This window comes from Syngnathus acus, chromosome 9 (assembly GCF_901709675.1).
Source record: "Syngnathus acus chromosome 9, fSynAcu1.2, whole genome shotgun sequence".
Classification (NCBI taxonomy): domain Eukaryota; kingdom Metazoa; phylum Chordata; class Actinopteri; order Syngnathiformes; family Syngnathidae; genus Syngnathus; species Syngnathus acus.
In genome coordinates this window covers 12,825,779-12,845,230 of record NC_051094.1, presented here as the reverse complement: position 1 = coordinate 12,845,230, position 19,452 = coordinate 12,825,779, and the positions used below count along the sequence as shown (strand labels likewise).

The window sequence follows — 19,452 nt, the reverse complement described above, 5'->3', positions numbered from 1 at the left end:
AAGCTAAATTCTGCAATCCAGAATATTCTCAACGTAGCTTCTTTGTTGGCTGGACGTGTAAACGCAACAAAATACCAATGTACCAATGTGATGAATGTATTTTAATGAAATGATTTCACTGGTCTCAGAGTGATAACAATAAATGGCCACTCCAAAATATATATTTTTCATGCATCACATGTTAATGATTGGAGTAATGATGGTGTGAGCAGGCAAAAGCCACAGACAACACAGTTGCTTGCTATTTGTGCCAATTTAAATGATCCATTGTTCATTTAACGACCTTGTTTTTACAACACTATACGGAGGCCTATGTTGTAACATGTACATGATTCCTGGAAGCTGAAAACATCAAGAATTGCCTGCATATTTGCAGGGCACATACCTCGTGAGCAGTAGTCCGAAACAGAATTTTTGATTTTACTCCTAAATCTAAGTGTATCTCTTTCAATAAGCTGTACATGCTCTTTAACACTACAATGGGTTAACAGATGCTTCTCCTCAAATGAGCTTGTTTACCTGCCGGTTGACTAGAAGCACCTGTGGCTAAAGCCAAACTGTGACCCGGTTTTTACTTTCTGGACCTGGATTTGCCATCTCTGTTGATAGGCACGGCAAGCATGCCCAGCTCAAATGATCCGCTGAGTATTTGAAAGCGGTGTGTTGCGAAAGGGATACATGGAAAACAGTCAGGACAGCGCCCCTAGAGGACCGGATCTTGACATGCTTGATATGGAGTAAGGTGGAAGTGGTATTTTAGCAAAAATATTACATTTTACCGCATTCATAAAAGCAGGGTTTTAACGGATTTTTAGAATGCAAGTGACCCCACACATGATAGACAGCCTCATTTTTTTCTGCTCTTATAATCTGCGGGGTACTTCAATCGATCAACACAGTACATCACACAAATCAAGTGTCTGTACTAACGATGTGGGACTGGCTTGTGAGAGGCAGCATATCTAACGTGACAAAAAAATACAAAGATCTGGTAGAAGTAGTAGAATAAGAATGCAGTTCGTTCAACTCTTACTCGTTCCGTTTCATGTCTCAGTATATTTACGATTGTTAGCCCTGGGCATTTTCCAAGCAGATTGGGAAAGAAACATCTCTCTCAGCACACCACATGATAAATGGTCAGGATAATCTTCCACAGACATCTGAGAAATGAGCTTTGCTGACTTGGCGACAAGTGTGCACCCTACTTAAGCCGTTGGCAAGGGAGAGAAAGCAAACTCTTGTGATTTCCATGACCTCGAATCAGTGGTTTGGTGTCAGGTATCAAATATAAATGTTTGCATCATTATATGTTGACAATAGACACACACTGGCAAAGAGGAGAAGGCTGTAGACTCAGAACCATGCTGGGATCCACCTGGCGGGTTGCCTTTCCTCTCCCGTCCTTCAGTTGCTTGTCGTCACACTCGTTTCCCAGTTCAACAAAGCACCTGCAGAGTTACGATGGTAAACATGCTGTCTACGAAGAGAACACAACCACAGCAGTGGTGAAGGAACTGAATTTAGACAGTCAACTTTTATATGCTGAACTAGTATGATTACACAAATACTATCCATCACAGCCAATTTAATTTGAGCAGCAAGTGTCTATTTTGTCTCAGGAGATAAAACGTTAAATATTCTTGTCTGTAACAATTTGTGGCTCAAGTTTGTGATTCATATTACCTGCCAAGTCATTATTTTTAAGATTCCACTTAAAACTTACTGTCACATCTAATTTATGATGATAACGACACTGAGGTATGAGACTGATCAATTCTGACAAAACAATATGTTAGCTGCTCTTGCATGAATGGTTTCAATTGCTAAATTCAAAATGTCACTTCAGCATATAATCTACCTTGAAGTTGATGAAAATTCTTCTAGAGCTCCGAGTGTTACATTCCACTCATCGGTTTGTTTACACTTTAGTTTATTCCTCTAAATTTGATGTTCTAAAGTTGAGGACAAGTGTTTAATTTTTTTTTTTTAATAACACTCTGCCACACCACTTGCAATAACAACTTGATTATCTTTGCATAATGATTCGGTAAAGGAAAAAGTGTAGTCTGCAGCAAATAAAACTGTTGTGAGAGGGGCCTAATTGGAGCAGTGTGGAAAGATGCCGGCTTTGTTGTGCTGTTGGTGTCAGTTCACAGTATGTAAGAAACTCATCGAAAGGCTTATGGCATTTCAACACTTTTATATCAGACTTCAAAGTCCAAGTGCATACCTGAATAAATTGTACGCAGCTAGAAATGATTTGGTAGCTTTAACTTGAATGAAGGAATAAAATACTTGTCTTTGTTGTTTGAAGGGTTAGATGGTAAAATATTCAATTCATTTTAACAATCGGTCCAAATCGGCTCAAACTCCAGATAACTATAAAAGTAGGACTAATTATCTGTATAGAACTAAACGCAAGCAATGAAACTACTGTGATAATGGCAAGGGCTACCATAAAATGTGGCCAAAAATGAGGTATTTTACATCTAATGATGTCCAATACAATATCTGTGTCATTCCAAAAGAAGTAATTCCCATGCACAGTATTGACCACTTGCTCTCCTACAAATGCCTGTTCAATTCGCACATTTATAATATTTTATGACCAATAGTAAATTACTGAATTATTTATCGTAATCTCCTTATTTTAATCATTGTATTTATTTATAGACACACTGTTATGACCATTACAGAAACATTCAGATTTGGATTCAGATAATAATTTTTGTGCGCTACTGTTTTCTGTTTTGCTTTTGAATATCTGCATAGAACTGCTGCACTTGTAGATGTTTCTGCTTGATTGAGTTGCCTTGCATATGAAATGTGCTTTATAAATGAAATTGTCTCGCGTTGCCTTCATAACTTTAGTCTTCAATTAATTTGCTATGATAATCTGTGTTTATGTTGACATTGGTTTGAGTGGATTTAGTTTTCTCGTGTTTTCCTTGAGGGCCTTTTTTTCGGCCTCGCCTTCCTCATCAGGTTTTTATTTCCAGCTGTTCTTATGAGCTCAGACCCGAGTCCACCAATCGGCTCCCTCTGCCACTTGTGTCTTGTCCAGGTGTGCCTCAAGTTCACATCTGTCTGCTTGTATTTAGTTCCCTCATTTCTCTCTGTCTTGGTCATTTGATTGTTTCTGTTGTTGTCATCCTGAGTCACATTTCTTTGAGTCATGTTTTGTTTCCTTTCATGGTGAGTTTATTTCCATTAGTGGTTGGTGACATTCATTTTGTTTTTTATTTATTACTTCTGATTATTTCAAGATGTCTCGTGTCTTTTTTTTTTTCTAAACACATTTTGAGATTTGTGCACTCCTTGCCACTCCTCCACACCCCACCCTACAAACATTAAACCACTTGCAGAATACAATTTGTAATGTTGAAATTATCATTACAGGTGCAAGCAGCTGACTTATCCAGAGGACCTTCCTCAGATCTCTGTGGTGTTTATCTTTGTGAACGAGGCTCTGTCAGTCATACTACGCTCCGTTCACAGTGTGGTCAACCACACGCCAGCTCACCTACTCAAGGAAATCATCTTAGTGGATGACAACAGCGACAGCGGTAAGCAGTAGAATGGCAACAGACTAATACTGGTCAAAATCTGTTTCATGTTTTTTTTTCTTGTTCTCTTTTTAAATGTGAACTAAGATGACTAGAATGATTTGGAAGACTGTGGAATGTGTGACTCAAGAAGGTAAAGTTGGAATACGGGGTTCAATCTTGGTTAAAAAATCTTTCATTTTCCACGTTTGTCTTATCTGCTCAGTTGTTAATATTCAACCTACATTTTGGTTATCTTAGTCTGAGTATTCAGTTTCTATAGGTCTGAGTCTTTCTCTGGTTATTGTCTATTGTAGTGCATCAGTCCCCATGTGCTTGTTTTTTTGCCCTCTGAAGTTTTCATTTTATTTTGGACTTTTGGAATGTTTCTGCTATTTTGGCTTTGTTGTTGTTGTTTTCAAAGGAAAACCTGTGTTTTAAAGCTTTGTCCCAGCACTTGGCCCTGACTCCACCACACCCAACTCTGACACAGAAAGAGAAGCGGTTACCAACTGTAGAAGCTATTGTGGATGGGGGAGAAAAACAATAAGCACGTTTATTGAGGGCTGATTTGGATCTGAGAATGTCTGCCTGCAATAATTAACCAAATGGGAAATTAAGAAAAAAAAAAAGCAGCTGATCATCTTCCCTTTGACCGTGAACACGAGCAGCGTAGAAAATGTACGAATATAATTGAGATATGACAATGTACAGTTTGTGGTATCAATATTTATACCATTCCAGAGAAACATAATGGAGAACCCCAGGAAATGGATTCAGTCTGTATACAAGTGCTAGAAAAAAGAAAATCAAATTTGATGGGACTACTCTCATCCCGTTCCAATCTATTTAATAGTGCTGTCTCCATGGTGATGAGAACAAAGCCTTATGCTGTGCGATGCTCGCATAAGGTCATGATGCTCTACTCCACATCACAAAGGGTTTCGTGTTTGGTGTAGGAAGAACAATGCACCAGAATACACTTGGCCCTCTTCACTCAACACGCTCGGTCTCCTTCAGGTTGGCAGAGTATAAAGAATTCTAAAAACACAAGTTCAATGAAAAGGCGCACACACAGAACATCCTCCATCTTCACTAGTGGGACTCAAACAAAGCAAAAAACCACAACACAATTCAGAACAAAAACCTTGCAATACATATTGATCGTTGCTGTTGTTTTCACTTGGAATATGTTAAAGTTTTTTTTTAATAGTCCAAACTCGACTCATTATTTTCATTATACGTATTAAGTCTACTTTACTTAATGCATTTACTTTATTAAAACCTAAAACAGACTTCTTGTTTGTCTTTTTCAATTAACACAATTTCCACAGGAAATGGATCTTATTTCTTTATCTGCCGTATGTGGAACCTCGTGACCACATGCAATGAATAGGTTAGCAAGCTTTCAGTCTCTGCTACAATAACGATTGAGAACATGATGGTTTGAAATCAAACTTATTTTGCTTTATTCTTTATATATGTTGTCTTTGAACAAAAGTTAAATCATTTATTTGTGCTGGAAGAAAGTGTTTTCACCTATTTTGCTAAATTTGGATGTTAAGCATATACCGGATATTTCTTCCCAGACAGAAAATCCACCTGAATGACCTGTTGGAGAGGTCCATAAAAATGCAATGGTTTAGTTTTGTGCAAGGCTGGACTAACCATCTGGCAGACAGGAAATAATCGTCTTTTGGGGCCGATACAGTGGTATTTAATACTTATATTCTTCCTTAACCCAAGAGACTGGCCCCAAATTTGAAGGAAGCAGCCCATTAATCATGTACAATGCAGACAGCAAACAGAACCAGTCAACATCAGCTGTGGAGCGACCTGGCAGTCAAGAGTCATGCGGACTGCCAGGGCCAATTTTGTTTGTTTTTGTGCCAGTTCAGCCCAAAGGGGTGTCCTACAAGGCGAGATAAATGGCTTAGTGAGCTGTGTTGTCTCTTAAAACGGGATTGTCAGTGTTCTGAAGGTAGCTCTCTTTTAACCTGGCAAGATAACCATGAAAACATGCTGAATTTTTAACTTGGTTGGGAGCAGGTTATGTTCTGAGATCCAGATCAAATCAACAATAAAAGCTATGCTCTCACTTTTAAACCCCTCTAAATCTCAATCAAAATCTGAGCAAGAACATCAAAAATCGAATTCATTTGAACTATTCTCTCATTCTTGGACAAACAACTCGTGGGCTAAATGCTCATCTGCAGTATAATTTTTTTTTTTAATCTATTTAATGTTAGACTTCAACCATGTTCAGCAGTGAGAAATTCGATCAAGTTTTATCCTACGCATCGCCATGGTCAGCGAGTTTCTGCCAGCATTCTTCTCTTGCTTTATTTACGGTTACTTTTTGGAGTTATATTTTTTCTATATTCTTTGTAATCTGCCGTGATCACAGTTTCCTCCTTCTGGGGGAAATATGCGTCCCTCGATTGTATATGGCATCTGAGATATTTACCCTAATGAATACAATCTTTATCAAATTGGATGGATGGGTGTCTGCTAGCCGTAAATGATAGTCGGACTTTGTGCGCATCATGCATTGTTAATTTGTCTCACTTAAAGTGGGACACTCATCAATAAGAGAACACAGCGAATATTTTCTAAACCGCTGGATGTTTACCTGGCAAAGACAGCTGAGATAGGCTCCAGCATTTCTGCAACCCTAGTGAAGTGAAGCGGTTCAGAAAATGTATGATTTGTTCTTTTACGTGGTTGTTTCACTACATGCAAAGTGAACAAATGTTCAAAGAAGAAATACATTTACATCTTCCCTTCTTTCATCTTTTTTTTATAAAGAAAGGTAAAAACAGAAAAGAAGGACAATAATCAACAATTGAACAATAGCGTAATCCCTCATTTTTCGCTGGGGTGATGTTCCGAAAAGAACTCATGATAGGCGAAATCCCAGAAGTAGTAGTTTCTTTTACCATTATTATACAGGCATAAATTGAAACCAAACAACAAAACCTGTTTCGAGGCCCAAGCATTGTTTAACAAAACAAACGCTTTCTTACAAATAACTACAGTGAAATAATTGAAATCATCAATACGAAGTACGTACTATATAATAGGACAAATCGCGCGTATTTCACTGCGTCTCTGACTGTGCTGCTACAGCCTGACTCTGGTCTATGTTCTCTTTTTCTTCTGTAGCCATAACACAATGCACTGTGAAGCAGCGAGGCCGTGAAAGGTGAACCGTGATGTAGCGAGGGATTACTGTAGTTCAATAGTTCAGTTCAACAATAATTCTTGACTCAAGCTTGCCAATGAAGCTACCTGAGAATGGTCGATATTTTAAATGTTCAACAACCTTATGTTGTAGATTTTTTTTCTTCTTCTTACATTTCATTTTAATGAACTGTCTAATCTGCCCTTTTACAGTGGAGCTGAAATTCAACTTGGATCAGTATGTGAACAAACGTTACCCTGGCCTGGTCAAGATAGTGAGGAACAACAAACGGGAGGGTCTGATCCGAGCCAGAATACACGGCTGGAACGCAGCCACGGCTCCTGTTGTTGGCTTCTTTGATGCCCACGTCGAGTTCAACATTGGCTGGTAAGAGGTCATGATCAACACAAGCGGGTCAAAGGTCTGCCTGACTCTTACATCCTATTCTCACTCGTGTACAGTGTAGGTTTTCAATTCTCCAGTGAGTTTTGGTTAGAAATGGCTAAAAAAGGCACTTTGAATGAAACCCATCATGGAATGATAAGAACGGAAGATATACCAAATAGTCTAAAATACACTCAGCGGAGTATGGTGATGGCTTTCGATATACTTGGCATATTGTAGATAGACTAAATGGACCTGGAAACCTCTATTTATTGAATGTACTACCTCAATTTAAAACAGGTATTGTAAGTTGATGCCTTCTATTAGTTAGGATGTCCTTTCATTATCTACAATACCCCCAGTGGCCAACCTCTTAAAGCCAGACAGACACAATTTGCCTCTGAATTTACATCTTTTCTTTTCCATCAAACGACTCATAAAAGATTCACTGCACTTAGTGCATATCATTTTGTATTTATTGTTTCACAATATGATGTATTCAGTGATCCTTAGCTTCTTGCCTATGCTAAAAAAATGTTTCCTATAGAAGTGATATGAAATTATATCAGTCACAATTTTCATTCACTCTGTCTAGTTCTGAAACATTCTCGTGTTCCGCAACAATGACATTTAAGTAATCCACATCAATAATTCCTCCTCTTGAGGATGAATATACTTGCACTTGTGTGAAAGGGCTGTACATGACAAGAATTAGCTCAGACTCGAGCCTGGAAAAAAATCAGTTGCCAAGATGCCAGGCTGCCAAGATGCCAAAATACACCTCGAGTAGAAGAGCGGCACATGAATTGCAAAACATAATTATCACCCAACCTCTCGTCAACAATCTAGCCAAACATTAGTATAACATGAATAAATGTAATCAAAAGCCAATGCTGGTAACACTGTTAGCGCACACCAATATATTCTTACACAGCAGCTCAGCTTACCTTTTGGCTTTGACATGCTAGGGTTGTCAGATCAAAGTGCTTCACTCACTATGGAACTTCAACTGGCTGACCGATCATGAGAAACTGGCAATGTTTTATATCTTAATTAATCCCACTTTAATGTACCGCTAGACGATGATTTGTACCTTCTTAAACATACAACACACAAAACATGTTTAAAATACTGAATCAATCTGTATTAGATTGTCAAGGTAAATTAATATAACTCCGTATACTTGCTATGCTGAAAATAGCAACTTCGGCTGCCTGTCAGGTGGAGCCTATTTCAACTAACAGCAACTGTATTTTTATCCGCAGTGGGAACTGAACTCTGAGTCCCTTCATTCACAAAATTCTCATTTAATGCACTTGTTGGACAGTGACCAGAGGTTATATTAACCACAACCCTCCCTGGGCATCCATATGACAGAAGAGGGCATAAAGTCTAACAGATAGCAACTATGGATTGAAAATAAGTGTGAAAAAAATTTCCATGTGGATCTCGGCTCCCTCGTCAAGTAACTTTTTAAGGGCCAACAGACTCTCGGCAGCAAGTATGCTTCACGAGCCACTGACAGTGATGGCGCTTTCAACACAAGAAACAGGGAAGTTGGTATTGAATTTGACACTGATCACCCTGGGCCCTATTTCTGCACCCATCTTAAGTTGAGTCTTAACTGTGTGCATGGGTAGAGTTTTCTTTCTTTTAGTATTTTCGTAGAGGGTGCAAACAGAAGGTACCATGAAGCTCCAGATGAAGTGTTGATGTTCATTCTAGAGAAGGTTAGGATTGCTTAAATTAAATCAGCAGATCGTGGTGGATTTCACACACCTCAGCGCATGTATCCATTCTTTTATTTACTAAACTGATGTTTGTAAACGCAAACTGTGTCCTATTACAGTGCTAAGCTTTGTGGTATCTGATAGAAATGTCTTCTTTTACTCCTGATGCTGAGCATAATCAACAGAATAAATGTAAGCATTTAGCACCAAGGACAGTGACGTTCTGACACCCTTTACGTCTATCCTCCGGTGGAAAATAAAACAATATTCCGCTAAAGAAGTGGTCCCAGAGTTGCTTCTTGGTTATAATGGTGGTCCCTCTGACAAAAGCAGTTGAAAACCTCTGCTTTACATGATGGTTCTATAGCTTCAGTACAATTTAAAGCAACCAACAAAACATGACCCTGTGTAAAAAGTGCTTATTTAAATAATAGCCTGGCTATCTTCATCTGTTCTGCATCTGCTGTTGTTTCTAAAATAGATTTGCCTTTTTTACCACTACGTCGACTTGTAATCTCATGCTGGGCACTTGCATAAATCTCAATTATAATTTTCTTTTAAGAAAGTGTATGAAAAAAGAAATCCTGTGATTTTTTGTTTTTTTCTAAACCAGAAGTAGATGGGTAGTGGTTGAGAGGATTCACCAAAGCTGATGTTTTGTTTTTTTTCTTCATGAAATAGGCTCGTGCCGCTTTGTGTGTGCATGTAAATAAGTGAATTTACATAATCTACTGTCTTTGTGCAAGCACTTTTTGCACCTCCTTTATACCCAAAGATTCGCCCTCTATCTACACAACCTATTTGTTACAATGGAAGGCGTCAGCTATTTATCATAATATGATTATTCACCATGACACATCCAGTGATTAGTAAGATGGATGCTTCCTCTATGTTGTGAGTCTCCATCAATGACCTTGTGTGTGTTGCCTGTGCATAGCGAGCCAACAAAAATGCTGCCAACATGCAGTTCCAGTGTTTCGATTCATTAGCATGGCATTCCCTGTGGTTTTCTGGATATTTGCAGTAGAAATGCTGCCCATTGACATTTGTGTTTCAGATGACATGACTGTATTGAGTGTAAAATGTAGTTTGGCACCTGTTTGTGTCCCTTTTACCTTTATGGTCAATGAGAATCATAAGCACTACATACATAACAGGGATAATAATTGTTTATATTGCTGTGAATAACATGCAATCGTTAACTGACATAAAAAAGGAATGTAGCATCGTGTACACTGTGAATTTTGTAGTCCCACTCTTAACACTGTAATACACTAACACTGTAATAAGCTAACACTTGGAAGAGACTAAATAAAGTAAATTTTACACTGAAACAAATGTGGGGTGGTGTTTAGAAAATGTTTTTACATATTGTTTTAGATTTGTATTTTTTAATTTTTTCTTTTTTTTAGTTAAATATTTTTAACCAGTAATTATAAGTACATTTCACAAGGATGATTTTACTATTAGTTTGTTTTTAAAGAGGGTTGCAGAACAAATCTTTAGAAGGGGAGACCGCCGAATGACCAGCTGAGCAGTTCTGCTCCTATTTTGTGTTGCTAAATTGCTGGTGTCAGGTGGAATACTCATGCCCCCCAGGCCCAAATGATTTGAGGTCTCCTTTCAGAGACACCTGCAATTTACTACTTCACAGTAGGAGTTGCATGGCGGCCACCTCCCAACCTGAAGGTCATGGGTTTGTTCCTCAAAGCTTGAGTGAGTACTTTAAAAATACAAAATAAACAATAATGTGTTGTTATTACTTTGTGTTCAGAATAGGACCAAATAGGCTTTATAGACTAAAATCTCGACGAAAATTATGCTATTTTGACAAGGTGCCGACTGTAATATGAGAACTCTTTATGACGCTTTTCACATTTGTTAAATCGAAAGGGATTAAAAAAATAATTATTAAAGTAAACACCGACATTTTATCAATCTGGCCCCTTGACACAACTGAGCCACACATACTTCAAACTTCATTTGACAAATAAACTGGATTAATGGCAGGAAACAGGAGTGTGTTGTAATTTGGACCTTGTGTTTGTCACTCCTGAACCCCATTACTGCAGAAGAGACACACTGAAATTATTTATCATTTATTCAAACCTCTGCACAGGTCAGACATCATGTTATTAATGATTAATCATTAGCAATGTGGCATTTGTTTCCTGCTGGGTGAATGCTGCAAATGCTATTGTGTGGTGACTGTAATATCTTTCTTATCTTTCTGCACAAAAGACTGGTGCATGTCCCTCTCCACTAGCAAAGCAGTGCTATAGTATTGTATAAAATACAGACATCCATATTTATTTTGTGAAGATGCAAAAATGGCAAAAATTGTGATTCTTATCAGCCGCATCTTCAGCAAGATTAGGAAAAAAATGAAATTAAATGTAACACTGCTGAAAGCCTTTCACGTGTCATCAACCCACAATAATGAGAATAATAAACTAGAGCTGCGAGCAGCTATAAAGGGCCCTCGCAAGTCGCAACCCTGGCCGCTTTGGGGTACTTGCATGTTCGTAGCACATGCATTTGTCTGCTGTATGTACAGTATACCGTGTGGATTATTCTCGAATACCAATCAAATAAATTATTTAGGTCATGAGTGAAAGACCCAAATGATGAAATTGGATCTCTTCTTGCAAGGCCGGTTACATGTTCTGATGCATTTAGCCCACGTTAGAATTTCAAAGGGTTCTTGTACTAGGCACAAAGGGCCCTGTAAATCTCAAGGAATAATTCGAACCACATTAATTCCTGATATTTCCCGATTTCAGAATGAGTCAATATATTGTATTGTATGGTTAGCGCATTTGCGTCAGACTCAAGAGGTTCTGCGTTTGGATGTCGGCTGACTCGACTCCCCCCGTGTGGAGCCTGCGTTTTCTCTCTGTACAAATTCATTTGTGTGTTCCATTCTAAACGCATATTGATTTAAGACCATATTACTTACATATAGGCATGAATGTGAGTGTGACTGTTTGTCTATTGACGGGTGACCAGCCCAGAATTTACAAGGCCTCTTGCCCAGTGAGCAAGGATAGGTTTCGAGCTCATCCAGGATCCTGATAAGAATAAATGATGAAAAATATCTGAGAGAATGAATAATCTAGGTTTGAAAAGAGTGAAATGGACAGCTAGGTTTTCACATTAATGTATGGAAAAGGGCGGTAGGCCGTGGATCTTTGCTGACAAGATATTAGCATGCTTATCCTTGTAATATAATTTTGTCTGTTTGCCTTGAAGAGACAGTAGGTAGGTCTAGTACATTAGTATGATGTGCCGCATGAAATGGAATTGAATGGTTAGAAGAAAAATAACCACAGGTGTTGGCGTATTTTCACAATCTCTGGCTCGTCATCACATTCACTTTTTGTATTATGGGTCTCTGTGCGATTTTTCCTGATGTGGATGAATAAGCCTCTCATTGTTGAGCAGATGGGACAGTAGATAAAGGGAATGGAATAACACGTGCATACTCATCTGTTCAAACTGCGCGTCCTCATTTCCAGAGCCTATCTTACGTTCCATCTTCATGGCTTCTTGTGGTGGGGAAATTGCTTCTTTGCTCAGGGGCTGTTTTAGGTTCACAAGCACACGAGAAAATGAATAGACGTGCACTTCTAAGCCCGTACCAAGTCAGTAACGTGATTTAGATCATTTTAAACGGTTGCTGCATTCTCAAATTGGCACAGGGCCTCTTTCTGTTTTTGAGAAGAAGGGGAAAAATGTGTCAACAATAAACATAATTACAATTGTAACTTTGATTACTTGTCATGTATATGTGTGTAGACTGTGGTGCACCAAATGTTGTCCAAAATGGTCTTAATCTTTGCTGAATTCCTTGTTTCAGTAGGTTTATCCATTCCCTCCTACAAAGTTTCAAAGTTCTTGACATAACGGTCTTCAATGATTTTATTTAATCCAGTCAGTTTCTACTTAGTGGAAGGTATTTTAGTATTCAGTTTATTATATGTGGCAATTGTTGGTAAGAAGAAATAAATAACATATTTGTTACCATTTATCATAATTGCATGTATTCCAAAACCATACATCAACAATTGTTTTTATATCTGTTCTGATGATAGAGAATAATACACACTACACTTCTTGAACCGTCTTCTCTGGCTTGATCTCCACTCCTTGCAACTTTTTATATCTTCACATCGCTCTCTCCCACGAGTTTTTCCGACTCAGGGAGCACACAGCTTCGCAAAAACCAGGGAATGGAATGGAGTGGTGGATGAATGATAATAAATGCCCATCATTTGTAAAGGGGGAGTTGAGCCGGTTTCAATAGCTGGCAGTGTTTTCAACTACCACCAAGCTTTGTATTTAAAGTAGCTTTTTCGTATCAGCCCAGCATATGTAATTATGCATTCTACTGCTCTGTTCCATCAGTACTCTAAGCCTCACCTTCATGTAGCAGTTTTGCTTCGGCAAGATAAATGGGTCCCACTGAAGAGAAGTAGATGAGGCGAGAGAGCACAAGAACCAGGGTGAACTGTGGCAGTGGGCGGAAAGACGCAGAGAAACCACAAGTGTGGGAGTATCCTGCGGAGACACATTTATCACGGTATAATTGCAGCCTTCTTTTATAAATTTAGAAGTACATCACATGACAAGCTGAGTGCATTAAGACTAGCTTTGAAGATACGGCGGGTTTTGTCGCTGAGCATCAAAGTGTACTAATGTACCACGCAGTTATTTCACTGTTACTCTATAACATAAAGACTAGTGTTTGTCAGACAAGGCTCAAGCACAAATTACCCAAAATGATGAGCCCGGAGCCTCATCAAAAATCATCTGTCAACATTATATGACTGAAATTCGTACTGAAATGTATAAGCGGCTTCATTCATTACCTTCAGTGCTGCAAAATATGCATCAACGAGGGTAACATCCGCAATATGGATGAACGTCGTTATCTCATTCAAGGCTTGGGAAGCGAACAAATTGATTCACTTAAATGTATATCTGCCCACATTTCAGCTTTATTTGTCACTTTCAGGAGTGCTATTTTGCTACTCTTTGTAATTTAGGACTCGGTGTTTAAAATGTTCGACAAAGTCTATTGAAATTGAAATTTGAAATGTGCCCAAGTTGACCTGTGAAGAGCCTTCATTTATTTAATCTTTTTTTTTTTTTAAATCTTTTTTCTTCTTTCACAATAATTGTGTTAAGCAGGAGAAAAGAAAAACCTCGGATGAATCGTGTGATGGGGTTTTAAGTAAGGCCATCTCTGGGAAAAAAAAGTGCAGTTTGTTTCGCTAGAAGCAAACTCAGCTTCTCTTTACTCTTTATATTTTGCTTCAAAAGACCATCCTCTTACCTCTTATGAAGTCTCAAGGTGGATAAATTTTGGCATTTTTTTTCATGGCCAGGCTATTAAAAATCTAGTTTTATTTGTTGACCTGTGGAAAATTCATTTTACTAGACATTCACATTAAGAACAGACAATCTGACAGTTGTTTGGGATGTTAAATAACATTGTTTTGGCAGTGTGTATTATTGCTATGAGCTGAGCAGAATTAATGTCAGCAGAGAATGAAATATGAGATGACATCTGCAACTGCCTGTGTGTAAATGCTCTTAGCATCATTTTGTAGATTCAGCATTACTGCTGATGACTTGTTGATATAGACTGTAATTTATCACAGATATCAGTTATTTCACTCACAGATGTACAAGAATAAAATGGGCGCATCTCTTCTCACATGAAATTCAGCGTTTGAAATTTCTACATTTTTATCAATATAAAAATCAAAGAACAAAGAAAATTTGAGTAACATAATGGATGCTATTGACAAAAAAATAATAGAAACAACCATAATATTGCTAAAGCTTTTAAAACAAAGGCAAATTATAGCCCAAATGAAAATGTATCATTTTTTTTGTTTGGGAGTGCTGAATAAATTCCCATCAGAAATGATATGTAGCCTAACTAATTAGAATACACTGCAATCAAGATCAAATGTTTGGAAGAACTTTCCCATTCTTCTGACGTAAAAAAAGTTGTGTGTTTGAATAATAAGTTAACGTGAATGAACCTCTAATTCTGAAGTGTCTTGAAAAAAGCGATGTTGATTTAGGAATTAATCTGTGATTCTTTTCTTTCCCCTTTTCCTTCGATAGGGCTGAACCTATTTTAACCCGAATGAAAGAGGATCACACTCGGATCATTCTGCCTGCTATAGACAACATTAAATTCAACACCTTTGAGGTGCAGCAGTATGCCAATGCCGCTCACGGCTACAACTGGGGGTTGTGGTGTATGTACATCATCCCTCCACAGGAGTGGCTGGACAAGGGCGATGAGACGGCCCCTATCAGGTGAGCACGTCAGCAAGTGAACAACATCCATAATAGATGAGGATGTTTGATAAAATATGAATAACTGGAGGTTGGGGCTTATTCATATGGGTAGCCATCAAACTTGGGTCCTCTTTTGACTGATGTGCCACCCAAACACACAAATAAATAACCTCATTGAAAGCTGTCTCATTACCATGATAAACACATTTAGTGGTATGGAGAATCTCAAGGCCACAGCAATTCTGCATCATTAATGTGTTTGGGTGGCATCCAAGAATCAGCTTGGATCACATTGCAGTATAATCCTTTAATTGAGCATGTGGTCTTTGTAAAAAAAAAAAAAAAAAAAAAACATCCTAGAAAAACAGCATCTATGTCATTTTTTAAATTGCAATACAATAAAATCTGCAAAAATAGTTACTTTAAAAGAAAAAATCATGATTTTCAGTCTGCCTGCAGCTCAATCAAATCCATCAAAGTCGCATTACACCACTTGCGCGGCAACTTAGACCTGCTTTTATCTGGTTTAATGTCTAGTCTACAGGTGCGCCGGCGTGTGGAATGGAAAATGCCCTCAGTCCACCAGAACACCTAGAAAAGTGCACCCAAATTCCAAAACACAGTAAACTTGACTTGTTCTGGCACAAAAATCAAGATACGCCAGTTTTTACGGCAAGTGCACACGCACTATGACTATGTTTGAATTTGCTGCATGCACTACTGTCTGTCTGTCTGTCTGTCTGTCTGTCTGTCTGTCTGTCTGTCTGTCTGTCTGTCTGTCTGTCTGTCTGTCTGTTTGTTTTTCCTTGGCTTATGCCGACTCCTGCACGTCTTCTGAAAGCCAGTAGCTTCTGTTTCTTCTTGCTCGGAAAGAATGTTTGATGAAAACCTTCCTTTCAGAAGTGAATATTTGTAGTTTTAAAGAACATCTTTTAGATGATAAATAAGAGCACATGTTTTTTCTTCTTTAAATTGTGTAAGCAGCAATGGCTGTTGTAACTAAAATACAAGTGTTGAAACCAAGGATACTGCATTAAATGTGAGAAGTTTACTTTTTTTAAAAAATGCACTTTTTAAAAAATCATTGTTACCATAATTGTGTCATGATCAAAGGTAAATGTGACAATCAACCTCAAAGGAGTGTTAAAGAAGAATGAAAAAGGTGGCCTCATCGTTGATTTTTCATATACACTACATTCATTCTTGTTTAAGGTGTTGTGATCTTCATTTAATTCTTATGAAGAGTATGAAAATATCTAGGTCAACCTTGTGATTTATAGACATGCATGCAACTCCCTTCCATAACAATATGTCATGACTTTGTTTCCATGGCAGCATCCCAAAACCATTATCCACATGGAGCCTCAGCAGAGGTGTATGCATCCTCGAACCCGGAGATGCTGGATGTTTTCAATCAATAATAGGCATGTAGACAAATGGAACACGCTGTTCTTCAGATACATGATACAAGTATCTAAGTTTTGTTATTAAACAGTGGCACTGTTAATAATGCAAATACAGTTATTTGGGAGAATCTTTCTGTATGAAGCAGATCATCATTCTCTTTATATTATTGCTATTATTTCCACAAATTAACTATTTAACAGCAATCAGTGTTACTTCAACCTTGTTAAAGTTCATACAATATTAATGTTAATTTTTTTAGGGTAAGCTGTTGAACAAGCAGTTCCGATGAATTGTACGTTACTAAAGCACACTTCACTCAGTAAAATATGGCTGAGGAAGAAAATACTGCAGTTAATTAATCAAAGTGTTCAATCTGTAAAATAACACAACAGAAATGCAAAAAAAAAAGGAAAAGAGGCAGAGATCGGCTGTTGCAGATAAGACTGGCAATCAATCAAACAAAATCACACCCTTGCTTCTTTATCATTTCAAATTGTTAGTGATAAACATTCCTCACAACTATAAACTTTCACGACACAAAAAATGCTACTATGGTAAAATAAAATAAAAGTTAAATAGCAAAATTGTTTGTTTTTAGAGATCCTCAAGTGGGGAGGCAGAAGAATCTTGTAGGCACAGTTGGCCCACCATGGGGACATCTGGGGATGTTATTACAATGTTGTTTTACTTCAATATTTGTACCCGAGTCATATAAGACACAAGCTGTGGGCGTGACAAAGGTGGTCCATGTTTCTCAATTGGCAGTTTGCTGCTTGATGACAGATTGCCCCGAGGGTAAAGCTATGTGGATTCTTATTGGAAATCATTCACCCGCTTATTCTGTAAGGTTCTTCCCATCAAAAAAAGAAGCTGGGTGGCCAGTAAAAGCTCATTCTCAGTGTCATTTCTGGCTGTTAGTAACACCACAGACAGAAAGTGGTCACACAAAAGTACAAAAACTGCATGCTTGCACTTATTCTGTTGATTACATGTAAGACATTTGGCCACAACCATGACTGGAGCAGACTAGGAGGTCCCAGAGGTTCAGACCTCTTAATTTATTTCCTTCAATTAATCATGGATTAATGTGGGTCTGAATTATTTTTGTATATTAATTAACACGCAGATGTTCACATTGTGTATATGTGAAAAGACAACCAGATATTTACTTTCTTTCTGTACGTGAATAATTGCAAATCCACAATATTCTAACAAATTGGCTTACGTGTGTTGTTGTTGGTAACATTGGTTGTTTTTGCTGAGCAAAATTAATTCAGAATTTTTTAGAATGCATCATGTGATCATAGAATGGGAGAGGGAGCATCGGAACAGTTGGAGAACAGATGTTAAAGATTTTTCATCCGTGCACTCTGTGTAAATGTTGTTGCGCTGTTTGGGCATCGGTTACGGCTCACTAGCTGCGTTCGTAATAATGAAATGTGAGACAAACAACTAAAGTCAGATGTCATATTCTTGAGAGACATTGCAGCATTTTCTAGATGTATATTTTAAGTTCAATAGATACACTACTATATGTAAGTTAAAAGCACTTTAAGCATTTCTTTAAGCGATGGGGCAAGTAAAAAAATACAATATATACAGGACATATATTGCGTTTTACTAGAATACTAAATCAGATTTATAGTTTCCAGTGCCAGTGAATGAAAGAAGTTAAGCCTGTGGTAAAGATTTGTGCGAGACGTACGCATGTTTCCGGGTCCATTCAAGTGAATAATATCAATAAATCCACTTCTTTCTTGAGGGGACCTGCACAGTGCACAATGTTAAGGAGCTCACACCTTGCTAAAAAAAGAAGTGGTTTTCAATAAAAACAAAAATGGGGATTGTTGAAACATGGTATTTGCTCTTGTTTATTTGAAAAGACCCATAGAGCACAAGGTATAGCTGTGTTGTTCTTCGAAACCACAAATTTTCTCTTTCTCATTTCGTTAGAGCCAATTTGTGTAACTATACCAGAGTAGCAAGTGTTTTAACCTTGTCCTTGGTGTCCAACTCTGTTGTTCGTCAGCTCTCCAAGTTTCACTCCAATATTGGGTGCCCAGGTAAACACATTACACGTTAAAAATGTTCGGGTTAATATCGTGAGTGAAGACTGGGCTGAGATTGGACTCGCTACAATAGTGAATCTGTTATCCATCTTAACAGGCTCTTTGGTATCAGCAGGTCATGTAGGGGTGATGGGTAATACATGTGGCTAGTAAATTGGCTGCAACCTAAATATGCTATCAAGTGTGCCCATCACATCAAATGATTCTTGTCTAGCTGACACACGCATCCCTTTAACAAGCACAGCCCCTCCAAGAGCTGTCCCAAAAGTCCTCGAATCCATAGTCACTCTATCCAGCTGAAGAGAACTGTGCGAGCGACAGACAGCCAATGAGATGAGCTGTGCTGTGACTATCATTTGTAGAAATTAAATAAATAATTGAAAAAAGTATCAAATAATTAAATAAACTAAACATAAATTACAGTTTAAGATTAGGTTGTTATTGGATGGACCAATAATTTGATGGCTTATATGGGCATTTCAAACTGCATTGAAGAAATAAAAGTAAAGGAACAAGTAAAAGACACATTTTTGGCTATTTGAGTACATTTGTACTTTGAGCTATAAACAGTGAATGAGTGGCTGTGTGTCACAACTGGATTTAGATGCAGCACAGGAAGGTTGAAGGGACCCTCTCAACTCTTTTCCATGTATACAGAGGTGATTTATTGATAATATTTGAAGTCTTGCACTGAGCAGAAATGCCACATCATAGTCCACTAAATGTGTGCGTGCGCGCGCGTGTGCGTGCGTGCATGCGTGCGTGCATGCGTGTGTGCACTTAGAATACCATGAACCTACTCAGGCCATCTT

At 38.0% G+C, this 19,452-nt stretch overlaps 1 protein-coding gene across 1 annotated transcript in view; it reads left to right on the top strand.

Annotated features, from left to right (window-relative positions):
* Window positions 1–19,452, top strand: part of galnt9 (polypeptide N-acetylgalactosaminyltransferase 9) — a 49,450-nt gene that overhangs the window by 11,148 nt on the left and 18,850 nt on the right. Inside the window, exons 3-5 of the mRNA XM_037257841.1 lie at window positions 3,400–3,566; window positions 6,942–7,116; window positions 14,985–15,182. Of these exons, the coding sequence (XP_037113736.1) occupies window positions 3,400–3,566; window positions 6,942–7,116; window positions 14,985–15,182 (540 nt within the window). The remainder of the gene's footprint in view (window positions 1–3,399; window positions 3,567–6,941; window positions 7,117–14,984; window positions 15,183–19,452) is intronic.